Consider the following 26902-nt stretch of genomic DNA (forward strand, 5'->3'; position numbering starts at 1 on the left):
TTGAAACATTCATTAATTCTCTTTGCATTCCTGTGTTACTTCTGTGACCATCTGCCCCTTTGTATTTCTGTACTGCCTCTTGTGTACCGCATGTTTCATGTAGATACTGTACAAATGGATGAGAATGTTTGGGAGATATTTTATTTTATACATAGCCCTTTCTGAAGGTGAGTATTTTCTGGTTATCCATGTCACTTTTACCTACTGAAGATCATACTCATAAAAACTCAGTGCATATTTTTAATAGTAGATATGCAAATTAAGAGAAATATTATGTGTAAATATTTTAATTTTTGGAAGGAAGCTGCCTATACAGTCTTTTTTAATCTTCTAACTACTCTCTTGAATAACAAGAATGGAGAGAATTCATAGGCTGAAGGTTGTACAACTGCTTTTTTGTTAGCTTGTCTTTTTCAAAATTCTCCCTTTCTCATACTCTGTATTAGTCACTAGTCTGATCATTCTCAAAGTGAATTCTCAATTGAAAAGCTATGTTGGTTTGCAGCGCTATATAGAAAAAGGCAGTCTGGATAAAGATTCCAGTTCAGGCTTTAGAAATTTTACCACATCCAGCTCAGTTTCTGGATCTGTTACAGAAATGGGTTACAGAGCAAGCTTTAGAAAAGACCAGAAATGGTTCCAGTTCCAGCAACTGCATGTATAAATTCTACTAGCTCTAGCTCTAGTGATGCACTCTAGGCAAAGGCTCTAGATATCCACCTCTCTAAAGGAATTTTTAGGTAAAACCCTCTAAATGACCTCTAACAAAGACCTTTATAAAAACAGCTTCAGGATGGGCTATTGAAAATGGTACTTATGTAGCTGGAGCTCCAAGAAATTGACTGGACCATCAAAGCTGAGTCCAGCTCTGGAAAAGACCTCAAGATCTGGCGTTAGTCCAACGAAAGGGTTCTAAAGGGCTTCATAGTTGGCAAGTTTCACCTCCAGATGAGTGCTTTAGAAATGGCAGTTGAACACCTATAGATGCGGTTCTAGGAAAAGATTCTAGCAATGACTCTTGGTTCCACTTCAACAGAGGGCTCTGTAGAAGCCTAGCTCTAGCTCGAGAACAGACCTGATGAACAACTCCTCTCTAAGCACACTAGGGAAAACTGGACATAAATCCACTTCCAGAAATGTACCTGGAGTGAGTTTTTTGGGAATGTACCTGGCCACCTGGAACTATTGCCTGATCTTTCACAATAAGACTGCAATTTTGGATTCATATAATATTTAGAAACGTGGATCAAAATGCTTACTTGTAGCACTGAAAAGCTGCAAATACATTCCTCAGACTGCTTTGCATTTTCATTATCTTGGGCTGGCCTGCATTTTGCCAGTTCACATTATGGATTTAAAGCTGCGTATGGTTCTGAATGATTGTTTTAGCTACTGGAAATCACAGGTTGTCATGACATGATTGTGCTCTATTTTGATTGCCAGATCTTTTGAGCTAACAGCAGACAGGGGGTTCAGCCTGTAAGCAATACACTAGAGTACACTTCTTTTTCTTTAAAAAAAAATCCCTCTGGTTAGGGTCTGAGGACTGGGCAGTGCAGCTTTAGGGCAACTTGATGCTTGATGGAGTAGTACAAATTACAACTAAGTAGCTCCTCAGCAATTCTAGTTTGGGAAAGAGTGATGGACTTCTTCAGGAGCCTGTACTCACTGTGTCTGTATCAGGCATAAATGGGATCTGTATTCTCTGAACTCATTAAATACCAGGCAGAAATTGAGAGTTGAGGGCAGATCTCTGAATATTCCTGGATAAAAGACCCGAGTGTATTGTGACCACCAGAGCAAGAGACAGAAAGCTGAGACTAGGAAGTTAAGTTAGAAATTACAAAGTTAAGGGTTGCCTCATAAAAGAGGCAGGAATTGAGAGAGAGACATCAACCCTGAAAGTACCTTTAAAAGTGTGTTGAAAATTAAAATAAAGATGCCTGTAATTCATCATGCATTACTCTGTTTTCCTATGAACTGAAGAAATAATGAATGATAAAACTTCATAGCTTATTTATTAAGAGGCATTGCTTTTAATGATGCATGATAATCTATTCCTCAAGATAGTCCTTATCGTTAGGGGATGGCTTCTGCTGGCAGCATCTTTGCTGGCAGCATTAGTATGTCTTGGGGTAGCCATGGGAACGAGTAAGACCTTTCAAACACATTTAATGAATCTCTGTACGTTGAATTTATTGCTTTACTAAAGGACATAAAAGCATGAGCTTTGACATGTCCTTGTATATATCTTCCTACGTGCAAGTCTTCCAGGTTTCTAAGAGAATGTTAATTTTTTCAATTTCTTTCTCACAGTATTATTTGTAATGTATGTAGTGATTCTGAAAGCTAAGGGTACGTACTTATGCATGTCAATCTCACCAGCAACATCTGTCAATTAATGTAATGTAAAATATATTGGTACAGAGGAGCTGATACACCTAAGAATTGTCTACAGTGTACACAGGAAAAAATCACAGAAAAAGACATTTGAATAATGATGTACAAAATAGAAAATGGCAGAGAACTGTCAACCATAGTCTTTCAGCAAAAGGGATATGAACTGGTTTTGACAGTATTCCTTTTGACAGCAGAGGGAAAGCTTAGTAGAAAAAAGACATCTGGATAAAAATTTAACTCCCTCACACAATATATGTTAGAAATGAGGAAAGGGACCTCAACTCCAGATATCAGCAGGTTATGAGCAAAAGCAGGTTGTTTTTGGTTGCTCTGTGGCTGGTAAAAATAAAACTCAAATACACAAATATGTAAAAAAAAAAAAAAAAAAAAAAAAAAAAAGGAAATATCTTTGACAGATCAATTGAATATACTGACAATAGGTGATGGCAAATTCTTTCAGATGTATGCAGTCGTAACTAACCAACTTGTCTAAACAGAGACCTATAGGACTGATTCAGTACTCTTTAATAAAAGAGCATGAACAGAAGTCCCATTAGTACACATCACACTGTCTTATTAGTATGGGTCCTGTCAAGTGGGCTTCTGGCAGTTAAAATATATCAGTTTTAAAAACTTTGTTGGCAGTGCTCATCATGATAGTAGGTTGAACATACTTTGGGGAATAGAAGCTGCCCTCAGTGCTGCCAATTTTTCCTCTAAGAAATCCAGTGTTGTGAGCTAAGCAGGTCTCTACTCAGGACAGAATGGGCACATCGTAAAGTGCTAATGTAAATGCAGTCTGAAATGTCAAAACTCAGTTTTGTTTCTCCATTGCAACTTCTTTTAAATTGTTCCTCATCTTGCTGCTCCTGCAGATGATTCCCCTGCCTCTTTGGCACAATATTCTATACAGTATACATTTTCTCAACTCTGACTAACTATATAGAAATAACTATGGATAGATAGTAACAGTTTGCATTTTGATGTCAAGAATCCAATTATCTTTGCTCAGGGAAAATTTCTGCTATGCTCATATTTCTGCAGAAATAATTCTGTGGTATTCAGCCTATGATTTTTTGTTATTTTCAACAGAAGGGGTAATAAGTACAAAGATCCAGTAATTAAAGATGTGATGTTACTTAACCTTTTAAAATATCTCTTTACACCTGGGTTACACAGTAGGCCCAGCAGGAGCTGTTGTTTGTCACTGTGCAGTTTGAGTTCTCTGATTTGATTCTGCTGATTTGTTGGTTGGTATGGTTACTGCTGCGTGAAACCTCTTCTGAGTCTGGTGGCCAACACCGTACTTCTGTGAGTACATTTCTGTGACTGTGTGACTCTGTGAATGAACAAGGCTTTAGGATGTCTGGGTGACACTGGCATATAGCTTTCCCATAACACTTTCTGTGTAGCAGACCCTGTGCACATTAAGTTACGTACTGCAGTGGATGAGTTGTCTCTCTCATTCTGGCTGCATAGGTTTGCAAGGTCAGTAACACAGTCAGCCAAGAAGAGTCATCCTGGTTTACAGTTAGAAGTGGAACTTCTTGTTTTCTATCATCACTGCCTCAGTGATGCACATGAGATAGAGCAGCACTCATCTTACCAGGTTTCCATCTCATATCTGCTGGTGTGTCAGATCAGAGTAGCCTCTCAGTGTTTTTCAATTTATCGTAACTTGGGTGGAGACTGATTAAAATCACATTTTAGTGTGGGAGGGGAGACCCTTATGAGCATTACCACAGTCACAATATCTCTTCGAATACAATTTTTATCAAGTTAATTAATGAAACAAAGCAAAAAAAAGAACCAACACCCAAATTTACACTTTCACATACCAGATCTAGGTCATCTTTATCAAAACAAAATGAAGTAGTTATTTTGAAATTAGCCCTCACTACAGCCATTTGTGAAAACAAATATTTACATTGCGGAGGTCCACTTAACACAATTAATGTACAGCTTCCTAAGCCTGTCATCTTCATAGGCTTCTGGGCTGAGTACTGGGTTGATCATAGTCAGAGAGGCCAGTCCTGGCCATTGGTCTAATGATGCTTGGATTAGTGATGCCCACATAACCAGAAGCCTTTCCTTTCTGCCCTGGAACTACCCTACACTCTCTGTAGCCTGAAATGCTGCACAAGCAGCTCTCTTATTCCTACTTCCAGGAAAACAGCCAATATCTGCATATTTCTCTATATATCCAACTATTTTGTTGTCTAAATGTCTTTATCAGCAGTGTTAAAGAGCCAACATTTCTCCTCCACCTCACCTCCACAGACTTTTTCAATTAACTTGTTTTTTTCTTGGAAAAAATACATTTTTTCTGTTAACAGGATAATCATTTCATTTCCAGTTCAATTTAATTCCACTCTTACACATTGTGTTTGTGTAAGAGGAGTCACTGGGGATTTTGCCTGACTGCTGTGACTTTTCTAATATGATTGAGAGTGACTTGGCAACTGCATCAGTCAGTTCCTTCAGGACCCTGAGATGCATGCCATCAGTCCCCATAGAATTATACTCATTCAGTCTCTTGAGTTGATTTTGGACTTGCTCTTCTCTTAGAGTGAGAGGGATTTTGTTCCCCCAGCTCCCATCTAGAGGTTCTGGGTTCTGAAAGGCACAGTGAGTCTGGTAGCCTGTGAAGGCTGAGGCAAAGATCCCATTCAGTACTTCAACCTTTTCCATGTCTGTTGTAACCTGCTTTCCCTTGTCATTTATCACGGGGTACCAGTCTACCTGTTGAGTCCCTTCTCGTTATTTTTCACATCCCTCGCCAAGATTGGTTCCATCCTTGCATTTTCCCCAGGCCACTTGTCCCTTCTTGCACTGCCATACATGGCCTTATTTCTCCGTTTGATCAGTAGGTCCTTGCTGAGCAAGGGCCTGCAGACAGTTGGATTTTTAGAATTAAGGTAAAATTTTTAAACGTTGTGGAAATTAAGCACCTCTACATCTCTCTCTTCTGATACAGTGCCACAGCATTTAACCATGTGCTGTATTGAAGGGAAAGGTCATAGATAGCTGTGTGTATAAAAACTGTGCTTAATCCTCTGCATGCAGCTATTTTAATATAAAGACAGGGTTAAAGGGGGGCTCAGTCATGGGTGAAGTGCTGTTCAAAGTAGCAGCCTTGCCAACTGTTTCATTTTACAATGACTCTCATACAATAACAGCAGCTTTCATTTTACTTTACCCACACAAATCACAAATTCCTCACTCTAATGAAAGATACCAAAAGATAAAACAAGAATGGTGAGCAAAAGCTAGCAAAGATTATTGCTTCAGATTTCATAGTATGCTATGATAGCTCTATTTTCCAGATGTACTGCTGGTGCAGTCACGGGTACATTGCCCCAGTCGGATGTAAAGGGCATCATCTTTCATACTCTAGGATGAGCCTAAACCCAGGATTGCATAAACCAGTGATTTCTTACAGGCATGTGACTTCTGCTGTCAAAACTATGAAATCCTTAAAAAATAATAATAATTATTATTTTAATTTTAATTAAAGCAGTTATCCCTCGTAGAGATCTGCTGATTGCTGTCTCTCACAAGTGTTTTTGTGAAGAGATGGCCTTCACCTCACCCTTGGATGCTTGGCAAATGGTAGCAAATGCAAAGCAAGCTCTGGCATTCTTCAGCTACATTAAGGCGCTATCAGATAGAACAGAATGATCTCCGTGTGCCAAAAGTAATTTTTGTTGAAGTTCTTAGCTGTATTTGTAGTGCCTGTCTCCCAGATTTTGCAGCTGTATTTCACTTCTTCAGCATAACAAAAATATAACATTCTGAACAATTGTATAGAAAGACCTTAACTCTTAACTCTTCTACTGATGTCAAAGCAGGAATTTAGTGTTTAGATGATGTTTAGAGACTAAAAATAAAATAAGAAAAAATAGGAAAAGCAAAGATTATACACCAACAATTCCAGATAAGGAATGTATGTCATGGAACTGAAATAGTATTTTCAAAAAATGTAAAACTTTTCATTATTTTTCTGCATTTTGTTAGCATATTGATAATTGTGTTTAATGTGTTCAAATATTTTGCAAGCCTTGCACTTTTGAATGCAGGAATTTCACAATATATTTTTTAACTTTGAAGACATTTTCAGTGCTTTAAAAAGTTTCCCCTTGAACATGAGCTAATTAGGGGATATTTTCAAGTGAAAGATCACAGTAAATAAAGGAGTTGTAAATCCATAGTAATAGAAATTGTTATAGCCATTTTCTGAATTTATTTAGCCCTAGTGTAAGATAAATAAGTTAATTGGAAAAAGCTTAATTTTTAATATTGAGTTAGTACCTTGTTACAGTATGGTTCAAAAGATGCTTATCTACCCCTCATCAAACAGGTTGATAGATAAGTTAGAAAATGCTTGATCCTTCTAGCGAACTGAGTTATGCATTTGGAGATTGTGTATCAGCATGTCAGAGTGAGCATTTGAAGTGTCAGTGTATGAAGTGTGATGCAAGAGCTTACTTGGTATTTGTCCTGAAACATTCATACCCAAGGGGCTTGTAGATTCATGGGGTGATTCAGGTTGGAAGGCTGCTCAGAAGGTCATTTTATGCACTTGGCTTCTCAAAGAGTGTGACTTAATTAGTCAGGGAATGGACCAAATCACAAAGCTAATCTAGGCTAAGTCAAATGCTGTATATTTCTCGAGATGGGAGCAACCAGGCGGAGGATTCAACTCACGAAAAGAGATGCAATTCTCATCTGTAAAAACAGAATCTCCAGGATCTACTACAGAGAGTAATGGGGCAAAACATGCAGATTTCAAACGCCACAGGTGTCTCTGCATGGTGTAATAGAGAGAGGACTTTAGTGATGTTCTGTGAACAAGACTTGGCAGTGAGTATGTATCTTTGGACGTGGACAGTGAGCCATAGCTGGAAGAGGAAGTTTTTTAAGACTAAATGCCAGAATTTCCTTTTTGCTGAAAGTGTTACTCAGTTCTCTGAAATCACTTTATTCATGCAATCCGGTTTATCTTCTTAGCCATTAGATACAGTTGATCTTTAAAACTATTTATAAGAGCACATAAACAAATGGTAGCATATAAACTGTCTTGGAAGAATTAAGAATCTTGTTTAATTTTCAATTAAATCGTAAGAGCTCTGAAAGTTCTGTTGTAGTACAATGGGGATTTGCCATGACTTCTTTGCACCACTGTCTTGTTTTCAAAAAGCTTTCCAATCTTCTGTGTGGTTGATGCAGTTCATTATTTATGTCAGTATGTAATTCTGCAATGTCAAGACCTAGATCAAAATGCCTGGCAAGCTGACAATTAGTATTTCTTTCTGCTTTATCTGAATTTGATAGGGAATTTTCCAAGGAAAGAGAAAAAGCCAAGGCCCGAGGGGACTTTCAGAAGCTACGTGAAAAACAGCAGCTTGAAGAAGATCTGAAGGGATATTTAGACTGGATTACACAGGCAGAAGACATTGATCCTGAGAATGATGAAGAGGCTGATGAAGAAGGCAAACGGAACAGTATGTGTTCTTTACTCAGTGCTGATTCTGTGTGGAATGGGTTGATTGCTTTCAGTGAGTTACACTGTGGAGAATGCAGCCTAGCTGGTGTTGATCTCTGATTTTAAGTTTGCGTAAGTGTTTATTAGCAGAACAATCATGTCCATTGATACACTGATACTTGAAGTTATGGAAAAGAATTTAAAATTTTACAATAAATTTAGAATTTTTCTCTGACCTGTCCATTTACAACTCTTAGCCTGCACTCAGTCTACTCAGATTGAAAAACTTTGCTTTATTTGTATTCTCTAAAAAGTTAGTGCATATAAGCTGCCTACTACTAGGTATCATCGTAAGTCCTTGATCAAGAAGAATATGTGTTTTGTGTAGTTGCATGCAGTAGAAGCAATGACTTAAAAAGCTTGAAGTATACAGCCAAACCTCCAGTAGAAGAATAACCTCGTGCTAATAGGATTTTTTTGAGTTTCAAAGTGAGGAAATGACACTCTTGATCATTCTGATATTCAAGAATACCATTATATTGACTCTTTTCTACTAGAAGTTTTCATATGCAATTAGAAATTGGAAAATTTTGGGTGCTTTAATGGAATGGTAAGAAGTATAATTGTCACTTACTTATAGCGTATCAGCGTATATAGTAGTGTATAATGGAAATAGTAGTCTGTTACCACAATAACTTTCTAGTGCTTCTGATCAGAGTCCCAACATAAAGAAGCAAGTTAGTTTTGTGATCTTGCAAAAAGTATGAGTTATCATCTTGTTTCTGTATGTGAGAAATTTTAATTAATAGCAGTATTTTAATGTAATAATTTTATATAAGGTATTTTAGTTTCTTAGCTGTGTCTGCATAGTAATAAACAAAAAGAGAACTGAGAGCATGGATGTTGCTGGTATAATACTGAATGTAAGATTAAAGCCCAAATTCCAATATAGGTATTGATTTTAAATAGCACCTTATTATTCAGTTCAAACTCCAGAAAGTATACGTAAGGCATTGTGTTACAAGTAGTTTGCCAAAGGCAACTCAGAAAAACATTTTTTGTGTTGAAATAATTCATTTTTACTGTACTCCTTTTTTGCACTAGCACTGCTACTTTGTGAACTGCTCTTGAAAACTATAGCCCTTTCCAGGAGCTTAAATATTGACTGTTGAAGATAGGAGCAACAGTTTTCTACTGCACTAATTTATAAGTGAACACTACAGATAGAAATGTGAAATAGATAGAACATTACAGATTGACATGAGTCTTATCTAGGGCAGTGCATAAAAGCCAAATGGAGTTGACTATATTAGTTATTGTTAATAATTTTGTTTGAAAGGTATGCACAAAATATGAATTTATCAGTATGCAATCCTTAAACTGAGAAGTGAATAAGTGCATATTTTACAAAGTAAATATACTGTACAAGTACACCATACAGGATTGTGGATGATGTCAACTGTGCTGTGACCTGTGGTCACCACTGACTTGGTTTGCAGGCGAAATCCCTGGGAACTTTTTGCATCCTGTTCCAATGGTCTGCTTGTTAATGCACTGCAGAAGAATCTTTTGGTCCAGCATTCTTTAAACAGTTTATAGATCATGTTGTTCTTTCATAAATCAGAAATACTTGTTTGCTTAGTTGTTAGTTTTGAGAGAGTTTTTTTAATTGACATTGTTAAGGTAGGCATTCTGGGGTGATTTAAGAGCTGAAAGAGATTTTCAGCGTAACAGTAGGATAGGAGATGTAATTAATTAATTAAATCCCAAGAACTGAATTTCAGATGGTTGCTTCTATTTTAAATATAAAAAAATCAAAGCCAAGTTACTAATATGCAAAATACCGAAGAATACTAGAAGCCTCATTATCAGTACTGTAAAACTACTGAATACTTGTGTTGTATCTTCAAAGCCCTAATACATTGCCCGTCAGCTGGTCCTAATACCCCTACAAAGCCAATGTTAGTAGTATACCTTTGACTCCTGAGAAAAGTAGTTGAAATGTAGATCTTCGTGAATGAATTTACTGTGGGTGATCAATACAGCATTGCTCTTCAGTGAATAATGTTTCCTTTGTAGGTGGTCAGCTTTTGTATACTTAAGGGATATCTATTTAGTCCCATCAGCTTGATGTCTACTATTCTAGCAGTAGAGCATAAAGAGAGCTGGCAGACCTGATGTGATTCCTGCTTCTGCAACTCTGCTGGCATTGTAGTTGTTTTGAGGAAAGAGAAGAGATCAGGGTGGTAAAGGTTTCAGTATACTTAACTGTGGCTGAGATGTTGTGAACTGCTTCTGGCAAGATACTGATCTTAACATCAGTTTTCCTCCACAAAGCAGACACAGCACACACACGGTTATCTGGAGTGGTCTCTAAGTTGTACATTCCAGTCACATCACAAAAATCATTTCTGGTTTGGCTGAGTCATAAAAGGTTCAAAAAATGCTTTGCGCAAGCTCAGTGTTTTGTTTTACAGTCAACTATTGATCTGGAAGCATTCCTTTGGCACTGAGCAGGCTTGTGTACGTGTGTGTTGAGTGGAAATTTCCAGCAAATAGTCTCCTAGCACTCCTCTGGGTTTATGCACGTGTGCTTGAATATGGGGCTGGGGATTTCATTTTTAGTATCAAATGCTGCAAGATGTAAAGGAGAAAGGTTTGCTCAAGCACTCCATTTTTCATTCAAAAGTGTTCTGCTGCACATAGTGTTGTGTGGCAAGGTGTGATGAGAGAGCGTGAGTTATCCATTCAGTTACTTCAGAGAAAGCTTTTGGGTTTGGAGTATAACTGTAATAATAAGCTACTTGTTTGTGAACGACGTGAAATTTAGCTAGCTATCATCAGGTCAATAATATTGAGTAGTCAAGTTAGGAAATAAATTTAGTTCAAATATACCAATGATTTCTTGCTTCAAAGAATGGTCTTCAAAGCAAAAGAGAGAGCTGGGCTCCAGTGTGGGTAGAAGAAGCCAGAGTCCTACACTGAGCGCCTCTGGACAATCAAGACTCCCACTGATGTTATGGTGATGGAAGATCACCATAATGATCTTCCATGATGTCCGAGAGCTTTGGGTGTAGGATACAGAAGGTCTTCTCCATTCCTTTCCGGCAGGAAAAGGTGCAGATCTCAAAGGCAGTTAAATCAGTAACTACTGGTTTCTTATGTGATCCTGTAAAAACATTCAGGTTCCTTTGCATTTTAAAAGTTCTAACTAGAGTTATTTAGGTTCTAACATAAGTTATTTATGTGTGAAAACCGTGCATTTGTACTTTTTTCTTGCTGGTGGGCAAGTATTCATTGCTGTTGAAAAAGGGAAAATCTTTTAACTAGTAGAATTGCCATTGTGTCTCTAGGAAAAGACTAGCTGTTATATTTATATGAGCTAAAAGCTACTTACTCTGAAGTCAGCAGAAAGAATCTCCCATTGACTTCAAAGGAATTCGAAATTAGCTCAAATTCCAAAAATCCTGAGAGGTGAGGACTGTAGCTCTGATAAGCTTTTCTTTTGGCAATTTCAATTTGTTTTGTCTAATACTGCTTGTGCTGTGTATATGGACACGTTTTTATTTTTTTTGCGTTGCAACTGCTGCCATCTACTGTGTAAATGCTGGGATTACATGTACTTAACGCGAAGGGGTTACACTGGCTGACTTAATGGAAGAAAAGAAGAAAAGCAGACTTAGTTTCTTTGGCCGGTCTTCCAATAAACATGGTAAAACATGTTCGAGTTTGCAGTTGAGCTTTCTCTGCATTTGATGTGGTAACTTTTGAAAGCACATACTATATGCATTTTCTGTATCACAGACATATACATCTACAGCATGGAGATACTGGTGCATGCAGTTCTGCTCTTCTAAGTGCATGTTTCTGATAGACTGGTGCTGCAGTGCTCTGCCTTCTTAGAGCATGGTTTTTAATCTGTTTAGATTTTAACTGAAGTGACTTTAAATGTTTTTATTTAAGTCCAGGCTTTCTTTTTTAAAGATACCATATACAAAATATGCTTTGAATTCAGGTGTGAAAAAATCCATGACAGTATGTCACAAGCTTTATAATTTATAGCATGGCTATAATATAATAGTATTTGCTATTGTAATTCTACTTTTAATGTAGAATCTAACAACAGAAAAAGAAAACCCTTACTGTATCTGCTCTTGTTTTTGATAGTTTTCTGTAATTTGTGTTTTCTTCATTTTCTCTCTCACCCACAATGGAGGCAGACAAGGGTTCTTATGTGATACATACTTTCAGATCTGTTCCTTTTTAATACTGGTGGATGTGTTGATTTGACATAATCACAGTGACAGCAGTTAGGAGATCTGGTTTTAGTCCCATGTAAAATGAATATTCTGGAGCAGCTGATATCCTTGCTGTCATGAAACGATCACTATTGTGACTCAGACTGAGGCTTGCAAATCTGGTCTTTAACAGAAAGTGTAAGATTAAGTCAGGAATTGCTACAACGTTATGGACTCACTTTCAATAAATAGCTTAAAATTATTTACGTACTCATATATGGTGAGATGGATTATTTCGCTCTCCTTCCTCTGTCATGTAACCAAACCAAACCATTGCGACCTATTGCGAGTTTTTGAGGGCTGACAAAAAAAAAAGAGAGCCCACAAAAATGAATGCTGGCAGTACCAAAATTAAATCTGCGCTGTGTAAACAGGCACCTCACTACTGTGTCCTGTGCAACATCTTCCTGGCAGCCTCTCCGTAAGCTGAACTTATCCTGAGGTTATTCACAGGCAGAGCAGCGAGTACCCCTTCTTTCTGATGTGCTTTCTCTCACCTTCTTTTGTGCTTTACATAAAGCAGATTTAGGGAAATTTGTGATGAACGTGTGATGAATTCTCTTCTGGGATTTTTTTGTTCTGATTTCCTTTGTGACCACCTCAAAGATTTGGCATAAAGAATTCAGAAAATCAGTGTACTGATTTGACAAAGAATTAGGACAATATTGAAGGTAATGGAACTATGGAATTATCAGCCAACCAGTTATTACAGACACAAGGAGAGCATTCTGCAAGGTTTGCTTGAGAATGTTGCCAGTACAGCACCGTGTTTAGTAATCGTAAGATTCTCTCCAGTAGCTGTTTTCTTATCCTCATAAATAAAATGTAATAGCTGATACTTTTGGCCTAATTTCTCTATCCTCAGAAAGGCATCAAGCTGCATGCTGTATGTGAGCTGTACTGCCTAATGCAAGCATTCTTTCCTTTAAAATAAAGGCAAAGAAAAAAAAAAAAGAAAAGAAAGGAAAATTTGCTATCTTCTTGTGAGTGCTGGAGTACCAGTTTAAAGAACTCAAAGCTGGCCCTCAGTGTGCTGTGCCCAGCACACACCACCCTCTCAAAGCTGTGCTCCTGCACTGTGTCTTTCCAAGACTTGCCAAGTTGCTTGCATTAGTTAGTGTGAATGTGGTCATGCAGTGCTCTTTCTCTTTCCATCTAGCTAAAGGTTTAAAGACTTGTAAGCATTGTTGGAGCCAGACTTACACGTGTTGCTTTTCTCAGTACTTCTGTCAAGTTTTTCTGATAGACAAATTACAAGATAATGGTAGTTGTGTTCCTCATTTCAGCTGAACAGGTTCTTCTTCTCATCCCTTTTAGTAACACAGCACCTGCAAGTCACTAATGAAGCTAGAGCAGTACCCTGGTTGAAATGAAGGGTGACATCCTGACTACAGAACTGAAAATAGGAGCAAAGATCTTTGTCTTTGAAATTTGTTTTTCTTAATGCAGCCATATTCAAAAAAGGCTGATATCATTGGGTTAACATGGGTTCAAATTATATTACTTTATCCATTTTTTTTTTAATTATTTGTCGTGTCTTCAAAATGAATAGCATTTGAGTGATACTGAGTGACTGGATTCTAGGTAGTACTCCTAGATGACAGAAGGGTTGGTGTATTGGACATGAATGTGAGAAGCAGTCACACGTGTTGCCTGTGTAAAACTTACTGCAAAGGTGAGCCTAGCTCTGTTTTTATAGAGCAGCTCTTAATAAGAATGTTTGAAAAGACTTCTGCACTCTTACGTGTGCAGTTGCCCTTCACAAGTGCTAAGATGTTCACTTGGTGGCTTTCAGGTTGTGTTTCCTAACAGCAGGATGTCACACAGCAAAAGACAGCTATTTCCTTACTAGACAGAGAAACTCCTTGCATTTTTTACAAAAGACATTGGCATTTTTAAGTAATAACTCTTCATTCTGGAGGTCTGAGATAGTGCTTGAAATAGTTTTGTCTATTTTTTTCTTCTTAAAACATTGACAATATTAATTATTCAATTTGGATGCCAATGAAGATTGTCTGCTTTAGTTTTGAATGAAATTCCTTTTAACTCCATGACTGAAAGCTGTGAAGTTGATACAGGACTAGCAGGGTTCATTTTTTTTAACCTTTCAGTTATATAATACTAGAATTGAGGCAGTTGCAGGTGCTGACAAAAAAAAAGGGGATTTTTTTGTATATACCGTAATTAAATTAATATTTAGAAAGAATAACCTAAACAGAAGAACCTTGTGAAAAAAGTTTTGCTGTGCTTACTGCTTGGAGTGCCTGGTTTTATTCAAACACCTGCATGGATATTTTGTATTTTCCTTTGCTATGCCAAGTCTGTGTTAGCATTTCATACTGTGGTTACTTACATTTGTGGGGGCAGGTTCTCAGCTTTTGCTGCATAGAGCAGTCAGTCTCTTAAGTATGGAACTGATGAGCACGTAAACCTTCCTCCCTGTGACCACTAGCATGTATCTCTAGGTCAGCACTGAGGCAATATAGAGGCTATGGAGAAACACTATCAGCTCTCATTTTGTACCTGATTTGTAGACAAAACAGAAAATTCAGTGCTTGATTCTCACTTATATTAATGTGTTTAATAAAGCCCACTTCAAACCTCTTTTGAGCCACCAAAATAGTGGGAGATCCAGAACAGAAAGAAGCACTGTAGCACTTCATTACTCAGTCTACAGACACATTCTTTGGAATATGTATATCCCAAAAGCAATAAATTATCAGGAGGCACAACCCAGAATACCCAGATATTATTTTATGCTTTTTTTCTTGCTGTTCTACAGTAATTTCCACACTCTTTTTTTTCTTACTCCATATGGTATTATATTCTACTGTATAAGCCAGAAACATTGATTTGACATTTTTCTTGTTCCTGAGGTTTTCTTTCAGTACTTCCTTTGCTCAGAAGTACTGTTTCCCCCTAGGAAAACAGGAAGTACTGAGAACTTTGGTTGTTCAACCTTTCCTAACACTTATTCTACATTAGTAGAAGTAAATGGTGATGAACAATTGACAAGTGAGCTTTGTCTATTAAATCATTAGCTGCAATTGCTAACTCCGATCCCTGCTTGAGTGGGGATTGGACCAGGTGACCTCCAGAGGTCCCTTCCAACCTCAATTGCTCTGTGATCCACCACATGTGTGGTAATTAACTGATGTGGTACAAATGTAACAGCCCCCTTTCTGCTAGCATCCCTTGTAGTACCCATTCTGACATTCCCAGTGCTCCTTCCTGATTTCTCATATGATATTTGCGGGCATAGTTGATTTTTAATGTCTTGCTTTGATAATTTCATAATAAAATGAAAATCATAGAGTGGCCAGTGTGATCAAAGTGCAAGTCCCTATTTTCGGAGGAACTATAGCATTTCTTGGAATTAGCAATGTGTTAGCAAGAGTTCAACTGATAATCACCTCCAAAGTGGTAACAGGATACTTAAAAAGTCACAGAATCTAGCACTGGTTTATTTATTAGTTACTGTTCTCTTTGTTCCACATTTTCTCTACATTGCATTCTGTAGTGCTTTTATGCAGTTATGACGAATAACTGAAACAAAAAAAGAAGTTATAATACGTTCTGGTGTTCTGTGTGCTTTCTTTTGCTATATGTGAAGGACTGATGAAGTGTCTGTTTAACTTCATCTGCTGTTCCTTAGCCCTTCTAAGTTCTCATTAGATCTGCAAGATATGGAGGTATTCTTGCCATAGAGCAGGAGGTCAGATGCTGTGAAATGCCCTGCTTGGCTATCAATCTAAAACAATTGCTGTCTCCTAACAGCAAGCATGCCCACCAGTGAAACCGAGTCAGTGAACACAGAGAATGTGAGTGGAGAAGGAGAGAACCCAGCATGCTGTGGGAGCTTATGGTGAGTACACATTGATGGTTCAGTCCAGTGGGCAGCTCAGCATCCTGCAGCCGTTGGCACATTGCCCCACAGTGGGATGGAGCAGAGAGAGCTAAAAAGGTAAAAGTGCTAGAACTTCTAGTTTGATGGAATGGAAGAAAGAAAGGAAAAGGAAGAGAGAAAGAAAGAATGGAAGAAAGGGAATGAAAGAAAAGAAAGGAAAAGAAAGGGAAAGAAAAGAAAGGAAAAGAAAGGGAAAGGAAAAGAAAGGGAAAGAAAGAAAGGAAAAGAAAGGGAAAGAAAGAAAGGAAAAGAAAGGGAAAGAAAGAAAGGGAAAGAAAGGGAAAGAAAGAAAGGGAAAGAAAGGGAAAGAAAGGGAAAGAAAGGGAAAGAAAGAAAGGGAAAGAAAGGGAAAGAAAGAAAGGGAAAGAAAGAAAGGGAAAGAAAGAAAGGAAAAGAAAGGGAAAGAAAGAAAGGAAAAGAAAGGGAAAGAAAGGGAAAGAAAGAAAGGGAAAGAAAGAGGAAGAAAGAAGAAAGGGGAAGAAAGAAGAAAGGGAAAGAAAGAAAGGGAGAAAGGGAAAGAAACAAAAATGTGGTACAAGTGCAGTTGCTTACCACTTGCTGACCAATGCCAAGCCAGTCCCTGAGCAGTGAAATCCCCCAGCCAACCCCCCAGCTTTTATTTTTCAGCACCGCACTGTATGGTGTGAGATATCCTTGTGTCCTGTTTGGGTCAGCTGTTCTTTCCCCTTCCAGCCCTTCTTGCATACCCCAGCCAACGTAAGAAGTTGTAAGTCCTCAACCAAGTGTAAGGACTGTTCTGCAACATCTGAGATATCAGATTATCAACATTATTCTCATCTGAAATCTAAAACACAGCACCATACCAGCTGCTAGGTAGAAAATTAACTCTATCTTAGCCAAAACCAGGACACCCCCTCACCCTTTTCCTGTAAGGTTTTATTGAATGTAATTATGATCCAAAATGGATCAATGTGAACAGTAAGGAAATTGTATACACGATAGTATTTGCTGTTTGTTTGCAAAGATTTTCCTGCTTTCCCAGCATATTCTTCACCATCAGATAATTTACTTAGTTTTAAATTATTTCCTTTATTTCACTTAGAATATTTGTAGAGCTTTTAGAATGGTATTACAGAAAATAAGTAACAGATAGTAACATTTTAGCATTCACAAAGCGTTTTGGGAACATTATTGTTATGTATATGTAATTTCAATTTATTGATTTGAAAAATTCTATAATTCCAAAGAGATTGAACTTGTGTTAGCTAATTTTTCTGCACTCTTAAAATTTTATTTTTCTTTTCTTTTAGTCAAACCATCTCAAAATCCAAGTTCAGGTCAGTATTTTCCTCTCTTTTTTAATTACTTTATTTTCTTGATACACTTCATTAAGGTCTAATATGTTTATTTTTTATTTATTGTACTTTAAATTTTACTGTTTGAAAATGCCAAATCTTGATCTAATTTTCAGTCTTCTGGCCTGGTTCTCACTCCAACCTCAGGAATGTTGTTTTGCAATAGAATTACTCTGTGTCTCAGGGCAAAGTAATTCAGGACATAATTTTTCAACAGTATTTGTTTGACTGTGAACTTTTTTGCTTTTGGATAAAAGTAGAAAATACTTTTTATTGTATGCCTTACCTGCTATGTCGCATGTGAAATCTGAAGTTAGTCTTTGGAAATATGATTCTGATAAGTTAGATGGAAACTTGGTTAAGGGTATTACATCCTAGAAAGATGTAGCAATTATCTGCCAGTTTATATCAACCATGTGTTATTCTAGTATATTTATATATATATATACCTATATATTTATATATATATAGGTAAATATGATCTATTTGTAATCTTCCAGCTGGATTTGAGATGTTTTGATACTAGAGCTGCTGCTTTTCTATTCTAGTACTGAAGGCAAGGGTTCCTGCACAGATTTTAGTGCCCACAATTACAGAAGAATTTATCTTGAGCATCAGTCTTTATATCTCTGTGAGCTAACTAGTGAAAACACGAGGTACTCCTAATTCAAAGATACAAGATTCAGAGATACACATGGTTTGAGCAAGAGAGTACAATTTAAAAAGTGTCATGTTATTCTGAAACACCACAGATAAAAAACTGAATGTTGCTAGTTTTATATAGATCTACTACCAATATAGAAAATACAAATTAATTGCAGATAACCAAGCTAAGCTTCATAGGCTGTGGTGACTGACTTGATGGGATACTGAGTTCAGTCATGATGCAAGTCTGGACTTCCCATTTCAAGTTAGTTTCAGATTTGTGACTGGAACCTAATGACCACCTAAACATGAATATTTGAGCAAACAAAAGTGATATTCGGAACATATTTGTGAGGAAATGGTTTTCTTACGAATAGTTATGAAGAAAAAGCAATAAATTATTTAATGAGAACATAAACACTGAATAATTTGGTTTGTTGTAACAAATTGTATCAATTGAAATTGTCCTTTGTGGTTTGAATACTTAAACAACAGCTATATTTTGTGAAAAATGCTTCATAATTTCATAAAACAGTATTATGTCATTGCAAATTTATGAAAATGATTTTTTTTCTTCAAAATAAAAGGCTACGTTTCATTCTTCCCCCATCATGACGTTAGCGCTTTATAACTGGGAGGAATGGTTACTAAAAAATAGAAGACTATTGAGAGAAATTCATATAACGTATTTTCTCTTTTTGTATATTCCCAAGTTCTTTCGTCACAGCAAGCCATCTACTTATTGATTATTTCTACTTATTTCTTTAGTTATTGCAATCTAATGAAAGTAGACCGTTACTGTTTTTCTCCTTTTTGAACTTTTGCTTCATTTCTTTATTTTTTTAAATATGCTCATGTCATTCAAGCACTTGTACACGTGCGTGCCCTAGCACACTCTTCAGGAGCATTTTCGTATGTGTGCCATTTAGTTGGAGTATTTTGTCACTGATTCCACAGGCCCTGGGGAAGAAAATTCCCATTGGCTTTAGAGGGTGATGACTCACAGACAGTGAGGCTGCTCTTGGCTGGTATAAGTAGAGAGATTCAAACAATATTATCTTTATCACGTTTGCTTAAAAGGTTGAGTGTTCTATAAGTCTAAGAAAAGCTGGTTTGCCTACCTGTTTAGTTGGCCCTCCCGTTGCTGGCTGTGAGCATCGCACTCCTGAGCCAAGGACTGGCAAGATAAGAGTGTTCTTGAGTGCAGTGTGGCTTTAGGTCAGGACAGGGTATAGATCCTTTAAAGAGTTAGAATACTGCGAAGGTCTGAAACATCTTTGTACCATTCAAAACATGTATTTATTTCCAGTGCTACAAGTTTAAGGTGTGCAAAGAAAATGTTAATGTCTGAATGCGTTGACAACTCAGATGTTTTCATGGCAGCATATTGTACGTAGATTCTGTTTACTGAGAGAGATTTGAAGCATTTCTAACTTTACATATAGTCAATACGTTATCTCCTAATTCAGGCACTGGAAGTGATAACCAGTATACCTAGTTATTAGTAACAAATTTCAAAAGCGGGTTGGTGTCATTTTTATTCCTGTCTGCATAGTTTAACTTAAAGCCTACATTTTGAGACTAAATGTAATCTCAATTCTATTTTGCTTTGTGGACTTTTTTTTACTACTATTAATTTTATGGGGCCTGGGAAGATAGGTTACTTGATTGCCTTGTTACTCAATGAAGTATTGAATCCAATTCAATATAATTGTCACTCCCAAAGATGTGGTTTACTTTTAAAAACACTCAACAAAATCTAAAAGAGGAATAATGCACCTACTCACACGTGTATACTTGCACTATACTTCTTCAGAGATGAAACCCTCCTTAAGTTGACATGCATTTTCTGTATAATAAAAATTTACTTTTATTTGAACTTTCAGTCGACGCTGGCGTCGCTGGAATCGATTTAATCGAAGAAAATGTAGAGCTGCAGTAAAATCTGTCACGTTTTATTGGCTTGTTATTGTCTTGGTCTTTCTGAACACATTAACTATCTCATCAGAACATTATAACCAACCTGACTGGCTGACCCAGATCCAAGGTACAGACAAAAAATATTTGTCCTGTTTGTAACTGTGGATACTTGCATTCTGTATATCTTTCATACTTTGTCATTTTGTTTGTTGCTGTCCTGAAGATATTCAGCCCACCCAAAAGGCAATGCAAGAAATGATTGACTGTATTAGATTTTCGTTTCCATAACACAGCTGAATTGCATATCAGCAAAAGAATGGACGATACTAAATTGCAAATACCTGTACTTTTGTTGTTAAATCATGCTTGAAAGGTGAGGAAGAAAATGGTGATTGGCACAGCACACACTGGGCTGCATTGTTCAATTTTTAGTGTGGACTCAAGTTGTGAATTGAGCAGCCATGAAGTACCCAACATGTTGGAAAAACAACTAGTACTTAGGTTGGCAGGAAGGTTGGCATCCTTGTGTAACTGATGTCACGTTAAGCAACAAATACTGTCCGAAGTAAAAAAAAAAAAAAAAAAAAAAAGTGAAATTAATAAAATTATTCGTTTCTTCCTTTTTAAGCAATAGGCCTTATAGAAAGTATAGTATTAAGATGTTAAAATGAAAATGGAAGCTATGAGAAATATCATGTTATTTTTTTTTTTTTTAATATTTTGTTCCAGATATCGCAAATAAAGTTCTTCTGGCTTTGTTCACCTGTGAAATGTTAGTAAAGATGTACAGCTTGGGTCTACAGGCTTATTTTGTTTCTCTTTTTAACCGCTTTGATTGCTTCGTTGTTTGTGGTGGCATTGTTGAAACCATTTTGGTGGAGTTGGAAATTATGTCACCCCTTGGAATTTCAGTGTTTCGCTGTGTTCGTCTCCTGCGTATTTTTAAAGTAACAAGGTAAGATTAACTAATACTGCTAACTTTAGGGATAGCTGAAGGGTGATCAGCAATTCTTTTGTAATACTTCATCATGCACTGCTCTTTTACTGTTCTTTTGGTTGGTTGTTTTTTTTGGTTGGTTGGTTTTGTTATGTTTTTTTTTTGGTTGTTGTTTTTGTTTTTGTTTTGTTTTCGGTGTGTGTTAACACACGCATTTTAATTTATAGGCACTGGGCATCCCTGAGCAACTTGGTAGCATCCTTGTTAAACTCAATGAAGTCCATTGCTTCACTGTTGCTTCTGCTTTTCCTCTTCATCATAATCTTCTCGTTGCTTGGAATGCAGCTGTTTGGAGGCAAATTTAATTTTGATGAAACTCAAACAAAACGGAGCACCTTCGATAATTTTCCACAAGCTCTTTTAACTGTATTCCAGGTAACTGTCTTTCATCCCCTATGAAACATTTTATCTTTGATGATCAGCAGAACTGTTTAAGTGATCATGTTGCCCGAAAGCAAAATCACAAATACTATTTATTCAGTTTACTTCAAGTAGCATTCTGTTCATTGAATTCAGTACTCGGGTAATTCTGCACCATTTGTACCATTTGTTTCATGTCTTATTTGATCTATCTATGCAACATAGCTGTCATATTACTTCACAAAATTAAATCTCTTTTGTCCATCAAATTTACACTTAGAAAAAGAGGTGGCACGTTGTCTTATTTTTATTAATTTGTTTCCTTTAACTTCATTAACTATATAAAAGTTCAGCTTTTACCTGTGGGAAAATTGAGATGCATTGTTAGAGGGCATATTTGCAAATGGATTTATATCAGTTACTATAATATAGAAATAAGTTTAAAGAGACACTATCAGGTTTATTACTATTTTAAAGATTAGAGATCAGACTAATCAGTTCCATCTTTCTAACCATTTCCATGTTCAGCTTTGCAGACGTTGCACATTACCACAGTGTTTGGTTTCAGATATTGTAGGTGAATGTTTAAGGCAGGCACTGTAAGACTCAACGCTGTATCTGCTTCCTATCTCCTCACTAGTAGTTTTTGTATACAGAAAGTTAGCTTTATTGTGTATTTTGGGCACAGGAAACATAGTTTTCTACTGTTCTTTTTGATGATGAGTTATTAATAATATATTTGCTTCTCAGATTCTAACAGGTGAAGACTGGAATGCTGTTATGTATGATGGCATAATGGCATATGGTGGTCCATCATCTTCAGGCATGATAGTCTGCATATATTTCATTATCCTCTTCATCTGTGGTAACTGTATCCTTTGTGCTTCATGGAAACATCTCCAAATAGAACTGTGTGTAAGGGTGTAACCATGCCAGGGGCACAAGCATGATTTCTCCACAGGAGATTAAGTTGCAATGGATGTGCATGCTCATTCTGCACGTGCTCAGTCCTTTGAATTGACTTCATGGAGCAATTCTCTTTTTTACATTCCCTGATGAATGAGATTCCAGGAATCTCTAAGTGCATCTCCAACTACTACAGTGGTAGGAACAACAAAAAAAATATTTTATTCTTCCTTCAATGGGAAAACAACCTTGTTCCACCTGCTTGTCTCTTTTTGATATCTCTCCTCAAAATGAATGGATGTAGTTTGATCTCTATGACAGTAATTTCCTGTTCATCTTTTTGATGCTTTGTATAGATCTTGTTAGGTCTGACACATATCGACAATGGAGCCAGTGATCCACTGCAAGGACCAGATGAGAGAAGTTGACAAGGAGAAATATTGAGTCAGCTAGGATTAAGTCTTCTGAAGCACTCCCCTTCCCTGACTTCTGTATGCTGGAAATAATCCCTTGGTCCCATATAGCAACAGAAACTAGTGTCATTCTCCTAAATTCTTAAAAGATCAGGAGGTAATAAAAGGGCAAAAGCATTCTATTTTCTGTACTACACTGTACTTATATCAGTATTTGTGCGTAACTGATACAGACTGAAGTACAAAATTCGATGTAGATTTTCATAGACACAGAAAACAGAGCATTATAGAAATAAATTTTTCAAAATGCCCGAACATTCTTGACTTTCAAAAGACGATGTTTTGTATTTGAAGCATGCTCAGGCTAACATAAAGTTAAGTTTCATTTTATTTAAAAACAAACAAATAGCAAGTGTTCCATTATTTTAAAATCAGTGATCCTGCTGGATCTTGGCTGGTTTTACACCGAGTATTATTCTGTTCTGTTAAGTGAGTGTTGTTTGCACTACATTCCAACATCACCCGTCTCTACACTTAAGGTTGGGAACATGGGATTTATTTCTCTCACATTGTCAGTGTTTATACTGATAATACTGATAAACAAAGTGCTGTAAGACATAATGTCCTTAAAATGATTTGAAATAGATATCTTGCTAAATGTCTTCTTGGCCATTGCTGTGGATAACTTGGCAGATGCTGAAAGTCTAAATACTGCTCAGAAAGAAGAAGCAGAAGAAAAGGAAAGGAAAAAGAATGCAAGGTAAAACAGCTTAGGCGTGATGAATGAGCAAGAGAAGGGAGGAGGAGAGAAATAAGTTTTTTCCTGTAATTCTTTCTTGCATAGATGACCTCGCTGTTTGCAAAATTTATTGGACTTTGGAAACACAGGACAGAATTTACCTTGACATTAAAGTAAGACCCAGTTAGAATGATTTTAGATAAAAGTTGGCTAGTGATTGGGAAAATAGGATGACCTAAGGAGAGAATGATAAGCCAACTGATGTTTAAACATCACAACTGTAGGATTTATTGTACAATTAGAACAGGAATGTATCTGCTCTTGCCAGAGAAAAAGACATTTGGAATCAGTTCTGTAGGCCTTATACAGGCAAGAAGAAGACCTTTCCTCAAGATTAGTACTGCTTATCAATGCAAGTTATTTGAGTCCAAGAGCACATTTTATCCATCTAGAAAGGAGTAATGATCATGCATTGAATTTTTTAGTGATTAACTTCTGCAGTTAAATTCAAAGTGGTAATGTTTGAAATGGATCAAGTGTGTTCAAATGCAGTAGATTTTATTACTTTGACGACTGCTTCTGTGCAAATCACTTTAAATATCGCTTAAATTTTTGACTGTATGTTTTTATGTGTACTCAACTTTTAAAAATATGCTTATAATTCATTCTAAACCTCCTGTCCTTATGTGATTTGCATTGTAATTGTTTTTTGCTTGTTTGTATTTTCTAGAAAAGAGAGTCTGGAAAATAAAAAAAGTGAGAAGTCAGAAGGTGACCAAAAGAAGCCCAAGGATAGTAAGGTGTTTATTTTTAAAAATATATCTTTTTAGGAAGGAATTCAGGCCTGCTATTCTTTATGTGATTTCTTTTATGAAGTCATCATCTGCACATTTTTTTCCAGGGAAAGGAAGCAGTTCTGATGCTTGGCATCTTTGCAGAATCTGTTAGCCCAGAAAATCCTTTTGATTTTAATATCCAAAGAAGGGAAGGTCAAATTTGTCATTCCTGTAGGATCTCTGAATGTATTTTGCCTGGTAAATCCAGTGGAAGAAATTAGTAAAAGATGAATTCTTAGTTGAATTTTCAACCATTATTAGTGATTTTTACCAAACCTGTTGGTCATATTGTGATTATAATTTGCACAGCTAAAAGAATACGGATGTTATAGAAAATTATATTTTAAATATATATATTAAAATGTCAGTTCTTCTCTCTTCTCAGGTTTATCCTGTTTTAAAAGATCAGGCTAAATATGGGCATGACTTTCTTGATTTCAGAGTCTTACTTGTTCTGCCTTCTGTTAAACTCTGTATGCAAAGCTCTACTGAAAACTATTTTCTCCTCTTTCATGGCCATAGGTTACAATTGCTGAATATGGAGAAGGAGAGGATGAAGATAAAGATCCTTATCCACCCTGTGATGTACCAGGTATGTGAATACCAGTCCAAAGACAAAAACATTTAAATTTGTTAGCTAAAATATCATAATCTGCTCTCTCTGAATCAGCTCCTTTGAAGTCAATGAAGCTGCATTCTGTTATCAGTGGATAAATGGGCCTCTAAGTTGCTAAGTACAACATTTTTCTTTAGCTCTCTTAAGAGTATAAACATGAGGGTTAATATTGTGAGCCTGAAGGCTTTTGTGCTAATAGTAACCTGGATGTGAAGGCTAATTCTAAAATGTTCGGCAGTAAAAAGACTTTCCAGGGCTGAAGGTGTTCAGTCACTATTATCTCAGTATCTTCCAGTCCAGCAAACACCTCTATCTAAAAATCCATTCTGATTGTTTCAACACCTATTACAGAAATCTGTTTTTATCTCACCATTGGATTGCTTGTTGACCAAACTGCACAGAGTCTTACAATACAGCTCAGGGATGGGCTTATAGAGTTTGAGCTTGTGTGGGGCTTCTGGCACAGGAGGAGGGGGTGTGAGTCCTCAGCCTCTCCTCACAGAACACGCCCTCCAGTCTTTTTATCAGCTTTGTTGCCCTCCTCTGGATGCTTTCAAGATCATCCAGCATTTCTTATATTGTGTAGCCCAGAGCACAGGCATTATTCAAAGTGAGGCTGCACCAAGGCTATGTCAGAATCACCTCTTTTGACCAGCTGGCTATGCTATGTTTGCGAACATGGTTTACTCGCTTGGCTGCCAGGGCACATAGCTGGCTCATTCTGAGCCTGCAGTCACCTACTACCCCCAGATACCTTTCTGGCTGCTCTCCAACCATTCATCTCCCAGACTCTACTATTTCAAGTGTAGAACTTGGCACTTACCTCTGTTGAACTTCATGCTATTTGCTGATTGTCTAATGCTCTAGTCTATCTTGATCTCTCTGCAAGACCTCTTGTCCTACTGGAGGTTCAACACCTCCTCCCACTTTTTGTATCATTAGTGAACTTTCTAAGGATGCTTTCCAATCCTGCATCCAGATCATTGATAAAAGTGTGAACAGGACTGGCCCTGGAATCTGACCCCAGCCAGACATAGCTTCATTCTCTATGATCCTTCTTTTAGATGACGCTATATATAACACTATTTCCAGTCCTCAGCGATCTCCCGAGACTCCCAAGACCTTTGGTAAAGTATTGAGAGGGATACAGCTATAACATCTATGAACTCTTTCAGTTCTCTGTGGTAAAACCTGTCTGCCCTCTGAATATTCATAGATTTATTCACATTTTTTCATGGATGTTTAAAGCTGTGGTATGTAATATACGGTAGATGTGATATAAAGCTATGTAAATATAATTTTTTGTGTAAGCTGTGTATATATATTAATACAGTTTTATATTGCTATGAAATTGATAAATTGTTATTGAAATTGATAAAACACTGAATTGTATATAATACAATTTTATATTGTTATGAAAAAAATTAATCCTTTTTATTTTTAGTAAAATAAACGCTTAATTTATAGTAGGTGAAGATGAAGAAGATGAGGAGGATGAACCTGAGGTACCAGCAGGCCCACGTCCCCGTAGAATATCAGAACTAAATATGAAGGAGAAGATAACACCGATCCCTGAAGGGAGTGCCTTCTTCATTTTCAGCAGCACCAATCCGTAAATATCATTCTGGAATATTCTCCTTTAGCTCTTCCAGTGGTGAAGGAGTAGGTCTCCTTGCACTGAGTGTACGGATAGAACAGCAATATCTGCAGCAAGATAGGAATTGGTTTCTAAGGGACTTGATAAATAAAAATAATTTGTTAAATACATTAATTTGCCTCCCACTGTCAAAGATTATAGTATTTTTTGTGTATTGACTATGAAGCCTGCATAGGTCTGAAAAGTACCTTTTAATGTCTACTAGCCAGCTATTCTCTTAGTCACTGGATATAAAAGATCTGAACATGAACTATGAGGATTTTTGCATGAGGTAGAATTCCTAGAAAGCGTGGGAAGAATGGCATGTTTTTGTAGCAGTGAGAGTGAGGAATGAGGAAAAATGTAAGAGACAAGAAGGAGGAAGGAGGTTTGTATCCTTTCAGTTGACAGTGTTTTTCCAGATTAAA

The 26902-nt window shown here is 36.9% G+C and overlaps 1 protein-coding gene across 5 annotated transcripts in view; it reads left to right on the top strand.

Moving 5' to 3' along the window:
• CACNA1D (calcium voltage-gated channel subunit alpha1 D) overlaps nt 1-26902 on the top strand; it is a 168517-nt gene that overhangs the window by 83335 nt on the left and 58280 nt on the right. For all 5 annotated transcript variants that reach the window (XM_085236268.1, XM_085236267.1, XM_085236269.1 and 2 more), the window contains 11 exons: nt 7735-7904; nt 15961-16048; nt 17362-17388; nt 19938-20098; nt 20701-20926; nt 21136-21343; nt 22079-22199; nt 23293-23407; nt 24117-24186; nt 24745-24814; nt 26306-26450. In XM_085236268.1, the coding sequence (XP_085092394.1) occupies nt 7735-7904; nt 15961-16048; nt 17362-17388; nt 19938-20098; nt 20701-20926; nt 21136-21343; nt 22079-22199; nt 23293-23407; nt 24117-24186; nt 24745-24814; nt 26306-26450 (1401 nt within the window). The remainder of the gene's footprint in view (nt 1-7734; nt 7905-15960; nt 16049-17361; nt 17389-19937; nt 20099-20700; nt 20927-21135; nt 21344-22078; nt 22200-23292; nt 23408-24116; nt 24187-24744; nt 24815-26305; nt 26451-26902) is intronic.

This window comes from Meleagris gallopavo, chromosome 14, assembly GCF_905368555.1.
Source record: "Meleagris gallopavo chromosome 14, MGAL_WU_HG_1.1, whole genome shotgun sequence".
In the NCBI taxonomy this organism is placed as follows: domain Eukaryota; kingdom Metazoa; phylum Chordata; class Aves; order Galliformes; family Phasianidae; genus Meleagris; species Meleagris gallopavo.